This window comes from Aplysia californica, unplaced genomic scaffold, assembly GCF_000002075.1.
Source record: "Aplysia californica isolate F4 #8 unplaced genomic scaffold, AplCal3.0 scaffold00485, whole genome shotgun sequence".
In the NCBI taxonomy this organism is placed as follows: Eukaryota; Metazoa; Mollusca; class Gastropoda; order Aplysiida; family Aplysiidae; genus Aplysia; species Aplysia californica.
The window spans coordinates 44,506-58,862 of record NW_004797755.1 but is presented as its reverse complement, the minus strand read 5'-3'; the positions used below and the strand labels follow the sequence as shown (position 1 = coordinate 58,862).

Genomic DNA, 14,357 nt, shown 5'->3' with positions numbered 1-14,357 from the left:
AAATAAGATAAAATAAAATAAAATTTAAAAAAATAAAAAATACACGTAACAATATTATAACAAGCCAGTGCAGCAAATCACGAAAGGATCCTCCCTGAGCCTGGGTGGGCCTAGGATCCTCCCCACATCCTCAGAAAAGACATGCAGACAGACAGACAGACAGACAGACAGACCGACGGACGGACAGACAGACAGACGGACAGACAGACAGACAGACATTTGAAAAAAAAATTCTTCTCTAGTTCGTCTTGAACGATTCGTAAGGATAGACTAACCTTCAATAGGTTTGGACGTCAACGCCAAGGTAACTTCCAAGCTGCAGGGTTGTCAAATACGCGCTAAATGTCAACACACAAATACCAGTTTGCGCAAAACCAGGGCCATTTAAATGAGCAAAGACATTCTAATTAGATATTCCACCACGCAGAGACAAATTTTTACATAAGACGTGTCTTTTTTTTGGGGGGGGGGGGTTATTTTACGCCGCTCGCAATTTCATAAGGTCATATAGCGCGTACGGGACTCATTAAACATGTTCCGTTTGTAGGAAATTTAGACTTTTGCCAGGGTGGCGGCCGAAGCCTACTCGTAAGGGGCCCATACACTTAAAAAAAAATAATAATAAAAAGCGTCAAAATTTCAAGGTAAAATCTGACTGTGCGTAGGGCGTTTTGATGTCAAAAATATATTTGAATTAAAATTTTGACGGACCAAACACGTTTTATATTTTTCGACGAGTCGTCAAATTTTTTATGCGTGTGTGGGCTCCTGTAAAAATGTTGATAAAACTTTTATATTTCGCAGCTGACCGCCGAGGAGTCAGGATCATTTCTGCTTCTCTCTTACTCTCTCTTTTTCTCTCTTTCCTCACTCTTTCGTTCTCTTCTCCCGCTCACCTCTCGTCCCGCTAAATCGGCTTGTCTCCTTCTATTTCCCTCTTTCTCTCTTTTGCAACCTTTCTTTCTCATATACATCACAAATCAAACCGATGTTTTTAAACAATTTTTCCCGCTTTATTCTCTTAATCAGAATGTTATGTGAAGAAGAAAAGAAGCCGCAGAAAAAAGACCCCCCCCCCCCCCCCACCCCTATCTCTCCCCTACATCTCTCGATTTCCCTTTCTTTATGTCGAAGATTTCAACAATGCTGAATTTTGATGGAAAAAACACTGAAACGTGTGCGGGCAATTGTGCATCCAAATTTTGTTTCAAAACTTAACATTAAAAATTTTAATGCAAAATTTTGACCCCCTTTTTTAAAACGTGTATGGGCCCCTTTATATCGATTTTGGACCACCCAGGGATCTTTAATCGTGCGTAACTTGCACCCGGGACCTCCGAGATTTTTCGCCCTTGTCCCAGAAGGAGAGGTGCAGATCTTCCCTACCATAAGATCAGGGGTGTGGATGAAAGACAGCAGTAACTTGTAAGAGGGAGCCCAGTAGTAGCAGTAGAAAGGTTACAGAAATTGAATCGGGAGCCCAGAGGAGGGAACAAAGGAGATGAGGGAGTAGGGACAGAAAGTGGAGACGAAAGCAGACGACAGAACATTGTAAGAGAGTAGGAAAGAATGTGAAATGATACATTTTAGAGAAGAAAATGTTTCGTCGCTATCCGGATTCGAACCCCGGACCTATTGAACGAGAGGCGAACACCTTAACCCCAAAGCCACGAGAGCCTCCTAAGACGTGTCTGTTACTTTACGATCACGGTCACTCTCTTTGACTGGTAGTACTGGTAATAAAGTGTTTTCCGCCCGCACCTACATTGGTTAGATCATGATTATTAATCAAATTAAGAAGTCAAACAAGCATGCCGAGAGGGATACAACACCTCGGCAAAAATACCGAGATGTTCGATACAAATTTCCCCCCCACTCGAGAATCGACGGACGAACTCGGGTCTCCTGCGTGCGACAGCGGAGCACCTAACCACTACACCTTATACGCAGTATAAGATAATTATCATAAATTATATAAATGGACGTTAAACGTGTAGATCCCGCCTCCAATTACAACGGAAACATACTGAGTTTCAAAGAGGCGCCAGGTACATAATATACATGTAGGCCTATTATACCTTTGTGACCTACGAACCTGCCGTATGCTGCACATTTTCTCTTTGAGTATACAACCGCGCTTCTATATCCGCGGGTGGTTGGAGGGCGCAACTGGTATGTCTACTTCTTTTACTTATGACTGTCCTTGTTATTTCTGTCTGTATGTCTTACTTTTTACTGACACTAATGACCAATATTGTGCCGATGTGGTTCTCTTTACTCAAACAAACTACTTTTTCCTGTTCTGCGCCTTGGTCACCCCCTCTGTACAGCTGGAAGTATTATACAGGTGGCCGCCATGGCAGGTTCGACTGTATATTATTATATTCAGGCCTTCACGTTCTGTCACGTAAACCGTATCTCTAGAAACCAAATTTATTAATTACACTGAAGGATCAATAGAGTGTCATACAGTTATATATCTCCATTAGGTTGACCAGATGGTATGGGCGAACAATAAAGTTGCAGTGCACACAAGAAAGTGTGAGGCCAGCCATTTTTTATGTACGCTGAACAGCATCCTGAAGGTTAATAATTGCATGGTATGGGTTTTACGTTGCTATTTCTGTTTCAGGGCCTGAAGGCGGAAGACTTGACCAAGTGGTTAGGAGTGAAGAATGGAGGAAAAAGGATGAAGACATTTTGTGGGCGGTAGGCGGAGTCTGCTTCTCCTCTCCTATCAAACATGAATCGTCCTTACCTCTCCTCTTTAATTGTTTAACCTCTCTAGTAACATCTCTAATCTTCGGAACGTATGAATTATGATTCACTTTTGTAGAAAACGCTGTAAAACTCTAACTAAAACAACAAAGATCATGCAGTCGATGCCCCATTGAAATCTTGCAAGGGCAGGAGGGACTGACCAAGGCTCAGAGAAGGAAAGGGTACAGTTTTTGTTTGAGTGAGTAAAGAGGAGCATAACCATACAGCGTAATGGTCATTTAGTGCAGGTAAAAAGTAAGACAGACAGAAACAACAGAGGGAAAGCAAAGAAGTAGGACCTACCAGTGGCGCCCTCCAACAATTCTTGAGGGTATGCTAGAAGCATGGCTTACAATTACAGAGAAAATGCACAGCAAACACATCGGCAGAGCTATACTCACTCCATAGATATCAATGTGTTTCCTTTTTTCCGCAGAGATATCCGCCAACACTGCAGCTGTCCCTCCCAAAAGTCATCTCGAGTCTTCGTACCGCCCTCAGAGAAAGCTCCACCCCCCAAGTCCGCCAAACCTGTCTACACGAAAGACAACCCCCGCCCTAAAGTCAGCGACGTTGGCTCACCGCCTCTGTGATTCAAACACAGATGGTCTCTTATTTCATTGCATTTTATATATTAAAAATATGTGTATTTTTGTGCGCTTTGCAGAGTCCTGAAGGTCAGAGCATTATTCTTAAATTTGCTTATTCTGTCACACTGCACTGTCGTCATCTTTCCTGAAGGATGGGCAACCCCACGCTCCCCTCTTTTCTCTTTGTCAGAAGTAACTGAAGACAGGGGGGCATACCCCATTATTTATAACACAATAGAATACTGGTTATGTAATCGTTTGATCATTAATGATCAGATTCGTGGAAAAGACAGAGTATAGAGAATTCTGATAATTTATCGACAGCTTGTCACTTCAATGGTATTAAAGTTAAAGCACTCACTGCTTTCAAAAGATTTGCAAACGGCCCCTTGATTCTGTTGCAAGCTGGTTTCCTGCACATCTTTTTGGCTCATTTTGTTTTCTTCCACCCACTCTCTTGATCCAGAATTGTTTAATTTTTGAAAAAAGCTTTTAACTGCATTCAACGCTCTCAGACTTTCGTCTTTCTCCTGAAATCATTCTGCAACTCGTGGAACTTGATGAATTATACCACTGCTTATAATAACTTCTATAGCGTCTACCATGGCATAGTAAATAAAAATACACCAGGATTAATACAAAACTTTATCGGTGTTGAATTTCTTATCTAAAACTCTAGTTTTGGTTCACTTACAACACTTAGATTTCCATTCCTATGATTATACTGACACCAACAGAACAAAAACTGAACTAATCTCAGAGGCTGACCATAACATTCTTGCACCTGCCAGACTTAACAAAATTAAAAAGTCACAAGTTCAAATACTGTGACACATTTTCTCAGAATTAAAAGTAATCACAGAGCAACCATCAGGGCTACATACAGGTATCAAACAAGTAGTGTTCTTTTCTTGTGTTCAAACTCAAAGAAAACTTCTTTCAATGCATAAGCGCATAGAGAAGAGGTCTCAAGCAATATGAAAGCCACACACAAAAAAAAAGAAATAAGACAACACGATTTCAAAGCGTATACAATTCCTGTATTACAACCCCCCTCCCCCTCACAGTAATAAACCCCTGTTTTATAACAAAATACACAACTGCCAAACCATAAAAGGGACAGGAACATTTCAAGGAACAAACATCTACCTCATAAAGATTTGAAAGAAACAGCTATCCAGCTTGTATAAAAGAACAAATATCTTTCCCATCTGAACATAAAAACGAACAAACAATCTAGCTCATATAATGTCATACATGTAGGCAACTCTCAGATAGGAAGAAATCTACTTCTGAAAAGGTGAAGTTTTTTCTCTCTTTCTATAAGAACGGACACATGGCTGTGATCAACCAAGTTAATAATTAATTTCATATAAATTAAAAGTTAAAAGTATGGACATAACATGGCATTATAACCATACAACAAACCCTCTACATAACTGATTAGATCTTAATCCAAGCATATGGCACTTATTTTGAACTAAATCTCTTTGGTGAGCTCACACACTCATAAATGAAATGCTTCTATTAAACGACACCCGCTCCACCTTAACTTCCACTATTACAACAGTATGAACCAATTCATTCACATGAACACAAAACAAAGATAATTCTTTTAAATCTGCCATAAGTCTCGAATTGACTTCTCGCCACAACTTCGAACCGGCTTGTACGTCTTTGGTATCAAAGGCACTCATTACAACCTCTTCAAAACAATGCAGACCATTTCACAGGCAGAGAACTTGGTCCCCTAACAGGGCACCGGGTTGAGAGAAAACATTCCATGAATGACCAGAAAAAATTGGATTCTACTAGGAATCAAACCTTAAGTTTCCACAAAATAAAGCAAACCTGTAACTGATCGTACCAAGACAGAAGGCCAGCACTGACAGAGCACATATGAAAAATTACTCTACTGACAATGTTATTCAGAATCTAATTAATTATATTGAAAAACAAATTTGTAAACACATTTTTATTCCCCCTCTCGGAATCTCACATATCCAGGAGTCTATCAACGAAAATAGGGAAGCAAACTGAGAAATGTTAAATCTCAATAAGACACAAATGAAACACACATAAATAAGGAAATGACTGCAGCTCTCAAGGGAAGGATCATCCAGTCTTAGCATAGATGATGAAATAGCTGATGCCATTTTTAAGCAGGTCAATTCAGTAACTAACAAAAATAAACAAACTTGTATTCCTTAATTTTAAATCTATCTTCATAAATATTCTCAGAGGACATTTCTTTCATGAAGGACATTTCTTTCATGAATAAAGACACTTCCTCTATCCTTGTTTTCCTTAACTGTCAGAGCATTTCATCCTTTTTTTTTGCTTCAGAGGAAGTAGCCTACATGAAAATTCACCACGGCTTACTTTGAAGTTGATTTTAAAAAGCAGTCTAATCCTCAAGTTTTCCTTACTAATGGGTAATAAACCATTAGCTTAAAAAAAAAAAGACATTCCAAGCGAAAGAAAAGAAAAAAAAGAAAAGAAAAAAAGGACAAATGAAATGAGAAAGGTAAAAAAATCCAGGATACAAATGCAAAGCTCCCAACCTATTTAATGTATAAAAGCAAGTTCATAGGTGGGTTTTAAAGATTTAACAAAATGACCAGAGAAGTGTATTCCAAATAATATAGAAAATTTGCCTTCCCATAGACTGCCCTACATCAGGCAGTTTAGCACACTTTGAAATATACACAAAAATTATATATATATATCCATTCTCCCATGCATACAGAACATATAACAGATAAGGTAATCAGCTGTAAAAACAGATACATGCTGGTAAAAAAAAATTAAGGTCTCATCCTTGCTGCATGTTGAATTGACATTATAAATATAAAAACAAAGACTTTAACATATTCTCAGAAAGTCTGTATACAGATGAATTAGGCAAGAATATTGCGTACAATATTGCAATTAAATCTTTCTCAGCAATTTGGTAAAAGACACTGCATATTTATAAGTGTAAAACAGCAGCAATTATTTCTGAACAGAAGTAAAATTTACATTTTCTTGTTTCTCACTAAACAGGCAGAATCACATCTTACAACTTAAAAGAAGGGACAGCCTATAAACCACACAGCCTTGACTTCAAGTATAAAAGTGCACAATTACATCATATTAAAGGCTATACACAAAGTCATAAAATTAGACAAGAGGTTCTATAGGAAAAAAAATGAAATTCACATTTTGCAAAGGAAAAGGATAATACATCATGAAAACATTTAATTATAGGAGGAAGACAATGGCAGGAACAACTGTTTAACCACTGTTACACAGTGAAAATTATGCATGAAAAGATCTTCTTCTGTGTTCCCCTGCTACAGGGTAGGAGGTTATTAACTGCAAATTTTTCAGTATACAGTGCAGTTCATTTTTATTGTCTATTTATTTTATTGACAAAGAATGTAGAATTATCCCTTGCCTGACAGGCAGCCAGGTGTCATTTTTGAAGGTAGATCATTATAAATAAAATCACTTTGGGACATTTTGAGAAAGGAATCCTCATACAAAAAAGTTCCATTTCTGCTTTCCCTCCAAAAGAAAATTGCTTAAAATTATCTTTCACAGCAAACAGAATCAAGAGGCAGACTTACCCAGTCTGCTACTTGTATGATTTAAAAATTTTCTTTTCTGCTGGTTCATCACAAATACTTTTACTTTCAAGATGAAAAAGATGCTTTAGGAATCTTACCTTTTTTGACAGTATCACTGTAGTATAATAATGAATAGAAAAAAAGATGGTGGAGGTTGGAGTAATAAATAATGGTCAGTTTTCATCTTTCAGTTGATTAAATGTGTCACGGCGTGGTGGAATCATTCATGTGCTCGTCAATTTTTGGGAATGTGGAGTTATTCAGATCAATTACCCATTTCGCCATCTGGCGTTTAGGGCAGCAACAAAGGATCTCCAGCTCTGTCTGTTTTGGGCCATCTTGGTCAGCGTTCCCCACGAATGCTTCCAGGACTTCATTTCAGACTCTAATGTACAACTCCAGGTCACTTTGGGTCTGCCCCTTTTGCGACGTCCCTCGGGTGTCCAGTGGAGGGCAGTCATCACAATAGAGTCTTGTTCTCTTCTCAGAACATGTCCAATCCATCTCCATCTTCTCCTTTTTATTATGGTTGTCATGTCCTCTTGCCTACATTTACGTAATGTGGAGTTATTGGTATCATCCAAAAGCGTACTCATTTGCCTTGCTTTTAAGGAAAAATATACCCATCCATCTTGAACAGAAGAGATATTTACGATTGAAGGAGGTGGGGTCCTCTGGTTTCAGTGATAAAATAAGCAAGAAAATGGCCGTCAAATTTCGGTAACTTCAAAAGCTTATTAGTCTCTCAAAAACTGAAAAATTACATATTTAGTGCCTTTAATCGTTTTCAGTCAAATTCTCATAGAAATTTATTTTTGGTACGGAGATAAAAGTTTTGAGGCAAAAAACCCCAAAATTTGAACCCAAAATTTGCCAAACTGGCGGAAAAATGCCTGTTTCTTCCATTTTATTTTAATATTATGATGAGCGCCTGATTTCACCACGATGCGTCACATATTTTATAGGAGCAAATTTTAGGAGAAAAAAAAAGAAAATATTTGTAGGTTCTTCTTTTGCAGTTCCAAATAGCCTACTGTGTCAAACAATAATTTTCATCAAATTTGTGCATGATAGATTTCCTGGGTAACTATTCTCCCCTACCCTTGCATCTCCACAGAGGCTAAAAAAAACCCAAACAGCATATTAAAAACCCCCCCGAAGTATCACAAACTGACACTGTAAGTATTTTTGGACGGCAAATTACACATCTAGGTAAGTGCACCTGTTTGTAAGAAAAAAAGTAAACGTTATTAGTCCATGATACTGATATTCATCCTTGTACTTCAGTGTGTAGCCTAAGCAAAACAATATAAACCAACACAGATCACACAAATAATACATTTGTACAATGCTATATGGTAAGAAACATGTGCACATTTTCAAATCATTTGAAAGAGTAACTATTCCTTCAACAGGTAAGTGCAATAACGAGTGTATCAGAAAAATTAAAATGACCAAACAAAATGTACTACACAGCCTGGGAGAGATAAGAATATTACTGCTAAATATCTGGGGGTCTTTTTTGTGGGTTTTTATTGCACACTGTTTGAGGTCGCCATTTTCATGATTTATAAAGAATTTTGCAAATTCAAGATGTTTGCGAAATGCGTAAAGGTGTACTACTGCATTGGAAAACATGACACTAAGCGACGTAAATCACAAATTCAAAATGAGCAAAATACCCCCTAAAAAAAGGAGCCTGCACCCCCCCCCCCCAACCAAAAAAAACCCCTAACCAACCAGTATACAGAGGATAGGCATAAAAAAGCTACATGACTGGACAAATGATTGGATATTGTGGCAGCTGTCAAATATGATGCTGAAGACTAATGGTCTGGAATTTTTTAATATTTGCCTTCGCTGATGAGTATCCTAGTCTCCCAGCAGCACTTTCTTCATCAATACGAGCAACAAGGATACTCACATCAAAGTATACCTCTACACAAAAATCTGAGTTTTCATGAATCTAATCTGTATTTCAAAAGTTTACTTAACCGCAGTAAAAACAACCGAAATCCTCCTGTGTAGCAGATCTTCATCAGCACTAAATGATTCATACTTCAGCAATAGGTTTAATTTCTCATACAAGCTTAGACCTGGTGACGGCCATTAAAAAATATTTAAAAAATAGTAACTGGCCAGCCATAGAAATGACTAAAGGCTACATAATACGGTCAGAATTTCAAATATTGGAACACATGTAAGAAAATCTGTGCAGTAGGCCTACTATTATGCGATTCTCAGGTTCAAGAAACAGAAATCTATTAATCTTTCTGTATGATAAACTGAGGTGAATCAAACACAGAAAACATATTGGGCAGTAGGCAGACATTTCATTATGTAGACTTTTCTCCGAAAGCTTATGCACATTTTCTTTCATGGACATTTCTACTGCAGTTACTTCTGGCTTCTATAGCAATATTTGAGCATGCAACAAAAACAAATGGAACATGTTCATATTGTTGGTGTCGCAAGCAATCTACTCAGGTCCTTTTGGGTACTTTTTACACCAGAGACAAAAATCTAATTTTTGTTGTGTTGCTCCTATCTGGAATCAAGAAAAGTAAGAAAATTGTAAGCCTTGACCATAGCGTTAAACTGCATCTTGGTGATGCTGAAAGGCACATCTTTGACAGAGCTTTGGGAGGGTGTAAAAATAAAATATGCTCAGATGCAAGAAAAGACCAAGGAACTCAACAGCCTATCAAGGAGTGTTGGCCTATGTATACACCCGGATAAGTTGAAAGTAGTGAAGCTAGGAAAAGTTTCAAGCCCTGCTGTGACAGGGGAAGACACTCCCCTGGAAGAAGTGGACCCCTTTACCTACTTTGGAAGTGTTATCAATTGTAAAGGTGGAACTGAGGCAGATGTAAAAGCAAGAACCGCCAAGGCAAGGAGGGCATTCAAGCAATTATCAAATGTCTGGAAAGCAAGCAACATCTCACTGTGCACCAAGATTTGACTCTATAATTCAAATTTCAAATCTGTGCTCCTCTACGGCTGCAAAACTTGGAAGACAACAGAGACAGTGCTGAATAAAGTCCAGACTTTCATCAACAGATGTATGAGGAGTATCCTTAGAATTAAGAGGCAGGATAGAATTAGAAAAGAAGAGCTGTGGGAAAGGATAGGACAAAGGGATATAGAAGTAGAAATAGGACTAAGAAAGTGGCGATGGATGAGACACACCTTCAGAAAACCCAGCGGAAACATCACAAGACAGTCGCTGCAGTGGAACCTACAAGGAGCACGAGGCAGGGGTAGGCAATGGGAAACACGGAGGAGATGTGTGGAAAAGGACATGAGAGAGATGAAGCTAACTTGGAACGAGCTAGGAAGGATGGCCCAAGACAGAGATAAATGGAAGGAGCTTGTACGTGGATTATACCCTGCCAGGGGAGAAAGGCATTGATGATGAAAAATCAAATATTCTCATAATTTGGACTTGAGCGGATAGCTTACGACAGCAATGATATTCATACAAAAACTTTAAATAAAACAAAATAAAAACAAGTATAATAAAGCAAACCAAAGAAAGAAATCACAGAATAGGACTGAGGGACATTTTATTCCCCATAAGATACTATTTGTATCATCCCAGAGAAAAGCACAAGAACAAATTTCTTTTGTAAGTACACAGCATATTACAGTACCCGAAATTTGAGTTGCATTGGAATTCAACAAATCTTTAGTATAAACCAACTTTATATAAAAGCAGTTCTGCATGAAAACATAATGATAAAATTTGTGAAGAATAGCAAGCTTTTTTCCTCATTCACACTCCATTGCGTACCTAATGGCAGTACACTTTCATTGTATTGTGATGGATAGCATATGTCACAGCCTGTCACTTCGATATTAATTTATATTACTGAGCTATAGTTTCAAGCAGGTTGGCACAGAAATGGACAAGTTTTTCCACAAACAAAGACTATAGATCTATACTATAATGTCAGTGAAAAGAATTGAAAACAGCTGTTTACATCAATGCATTTATACATACTAAAAAGTGCAACACATTTCATAAGTTCATTAAATACATTTTCAGTCTGAGAAAAATGGGGTCAAGGCACACAGGGTTTATACCAACAACAGAATTCTCAAACAGTGAACCCAGAATTCATTAACAGTTGAAGGTACATACTAAACACACATAGACCTACAAAACATACTCATGAACCTAATAACCTCCATCTCATGATATGTGAGAAGTTTGCTTCAAAGTATGACTGAAATAATATAGTATAATAGTACACTATTCTGGATTCTACTATAAAACTCTATAGAAGCTTAAGTAGTTCTACGCTCTGTCACTAGTCCACACCAAAAAATGCAACATCATACGCACAACTGTTTAAATGAAACTTTGACATAATGTGCACCACTTCAACTTCTACAAGTAATGGAGGCAGAGAAAATCTGGCCCTAGAAAAAGCACTATTGTTTTAACAGACCCCAATGTGTTATAGGTGGATAAACTTGATAATACTGGAAAACATTTTAAAAAACCTTCGAGCAGTTGATATTTTAAAAGATAGAACAAGACTTTCTAAGATGTTAATAAAAGGAATACAGGTCTCATAAACATATGGCTTAATGAATAAATGCAAAGCAATAAAGGCACAGCAATCTGAAATTATGTAATACATGCTGGTAAAGAGAAGAAAGGGGGAGCACAGATATATATCACAAAAAGGAAACTTCTAATCAGTTCTCATAAGTAACGGTGAGTCCATTCTGGTCAACAACAGCTTCATACACCTCCGCCTCAAGACCCTGAAATCAAGCAGTTCGAATAAACATTTGTAATTGGCACAACTCCAATATTTAAGGAGGAATACATTACAATATTATAATTGTATCATCGTGGAATCAGGCGCTCTTCAATTTTAAGGTATATAAAGTTAAAGGTATCACCTTAAAGCTTGTTCATTTGTCTTGCTTTCGATTTAAAAAATTACTCATGTATCTTCAATAGAAGAAATATTTCAGATTTAAGGAGGCAGGGGATTGCCGGTATCAGAGATAAAATCAGCGAGAAATTGGCCACCAAAGTTTGGTGACTTCCAAAGTTTGAGAGTCCTTGGAAACTGTAAATTTACATTTTTTGGCCTTTATTTAACATTCAGTAAAATTCACACAGCAATGTGTTATTAAATGGACATAAAAGGTGTTGAGCCAAAAATAAAAATTTGATAAAAATTGTCAAATAGGAACAAAAATATTGTTTTCTTCTATTTCATTACTTTGATGAGCCACTGATTTCACTTCGATGCCTCACATATACTTTTTGATTGTTACTTAGCTATAAAATATTTTAATATTTTAAACACAATTAAAACGCCCCCACCCCCACACAAACCAATTTATGACCTTATTCATGCCACATTTCGTATCATCCACATAACTGGTGAAGGACTTACAAAACTGAACATACTTATGAAGGAAGGAGAAAAATATTGAAGAATAAAAGCAACTTAAAATAGGTCTTCGTAAGCACAGTAAAACTTAACAATAAGTTTGTCAGTGGATCATTCCTTCCATTCCTTGCTTTTTTCTGTTTGTTCTAATTGTCACCCTTACTGGAGTGAATCAAAACTTTACATCAGACAGATTTACAAAAAGAATAAAATCCTAGAGAACTACGACCTGGAACGAATTCGATAGTGGATTCGAGAGACTGAATGGGTTTCAAGGAGCTAAATAACTCCTTAATAATAAATAATAATAATAATGGATTGCATTTATATAGCGCATATCCACTTATGCAATGCTCTATGCGCTTAACATGAAACATATTATGGATTTACAAATCAATTTTAAAGGTACATAGTGTTACATACTCATGCAAACACATATTCACTCACGCACGCACCACACACACATACATACACACATACGTACATATGCACATACGCACATACAAACTCACAACGATCTACAGCTTGGATGCATTCTGTCTAATCGAAATATGATGAAAATATAAATGATTTTAGTTTCTTCTTAAAAATTTCTAGATTTTCTGCTTCTCTGATAGTTTTTGGAAATCTATTCCAAACAAGTGGGGCAAAATATGAAAAAGAGCGTTGGCCATATGATTTGTAATTTATTTTAGGCTTAACAAGGGTTGTTTTGTCACTTGATGATCTGAGCGTTCTAGGAGGCACATAGGGTGTTAAAAGCTGTTTTAGATAGTCTGGTGATAAATCATTTAAGCACTTGTAGCAAGTTAAACAGATTTTATATATGATACGCTCTTTCACTGGGAGCCAATGTAATGCTTTTAAAATAGGAGTCACATGATCATGCTTTAGTTTTTTAGTAATTATTTTGGCAGCAATATTTTGTACTCTTTGTAGTTGTTGTAACTGTTCATCAGGTACACCAGCCAGTAAGGAATTGCAATAATCAATCCTTGACAATATAAGTGATGTTATTAAAGTTTTGGTGACACCAACAGATAGATATTTTCTAATGCTCCCTAATAGAAAAGGAAAGTCCAACCTCACCTTTTCACTGGCATAAGATAAGTTTAAAATATAAAGACTTCATAAACTTTACGCATTTTATACGAATTTAAGAGAATTTTCACACAGCACAGACTTTTAATTGAGTATCTCTGTGTTTGTACTGAGAGGAATCACAACCAGTCATGCCTGCCCCCGACAGGCAGGAACAAAGCAGATTGCCTCCTAAATAATTCAAATAGCGTTAAAAGAAGTGTAAAACATTTAAAAGAGGAATAAAAGAAAAGTAAAAGAAAACATAATTCGAAAATGTAAAATATTTTTTAAAATGATAAAGAAAAGGAAGCTAACGATGATAATCTGAACCTATCTGCCACCTACCTCCTGTGCAGACAAAACCTCCCGGATAAAATTCAGGCACTGGGGTTCCTTGAGTATCCCGTAGATAAAGCCACCACCCCCTGCTCCTGCACTGCACATGCCAAACACGTAAGGTTTAAGCACTCTCATGATGTGGGCGATAGTGGCCGACTCACAGCCAGGAGCCAAGCGCTTCTTCATCTCCCAATACTTGCCAACACATTTGCCCACTACTTCAAAATCTCCTGCAAACAGAAAAGGAGTCAAGAGTTTTAATACTTATAGGTGCTACTGTTGAATTTGTAGTTAACAGTGATTCAGAATGTTAAAGGTCACATTTTGGCAGGAACAGAATTATAGTGACAATGAAGAGAAATATATGGATCAGGTCACATAGGAGAATCTTTCAATCAGCAACTTCAAAACTGGTGGAATTTTCGGATCTGACAGAAGTCAATACAAAATGATATTTTACAGATATCACAAGCAAAAACAGGAAACAAACAATCACATGAGTAACATATGGTAAAAATCACACCAAAAAACCCCCACAAAACAAAAACAAAAAA

The 14,357-nt window shown here is 37.2% G+C and overlaps 1 protein-coding gene across 2 annotated transcripts in view; it reads right to left on the bottom strand.

Annotated features, from left to right (window-relative positions):
* Positions 1-10,512: 10,512 nt before the first annotated feature.
* The window catches only part of LOC101847833 (L-fucose kinase), a 46,412-nt gene continuing 42,567 nt past the window's right edge, over positions 10,513-14,357 (bottom strand). For both annotated transcript variants that reach the window (XM_005105668.3, XM_035971700.1), the window contains exons 26-27: positions 13,810-14,033; positions 10,513-11,737 (exon numbers count right to left, since the gene is read on the bottom strand). In XM_005105668.3, coding sequence (XP_005105725.1) covers positions 11,669-11,737; positions 13,810-14,033 — 293 coding nt within the window. In that variant the 3' untranslated portion in view covers positions 10,513-11,668. The remainder of the gene's footprint in view (positions 11,738-13,809; positions 14,034-14,357) is intronic.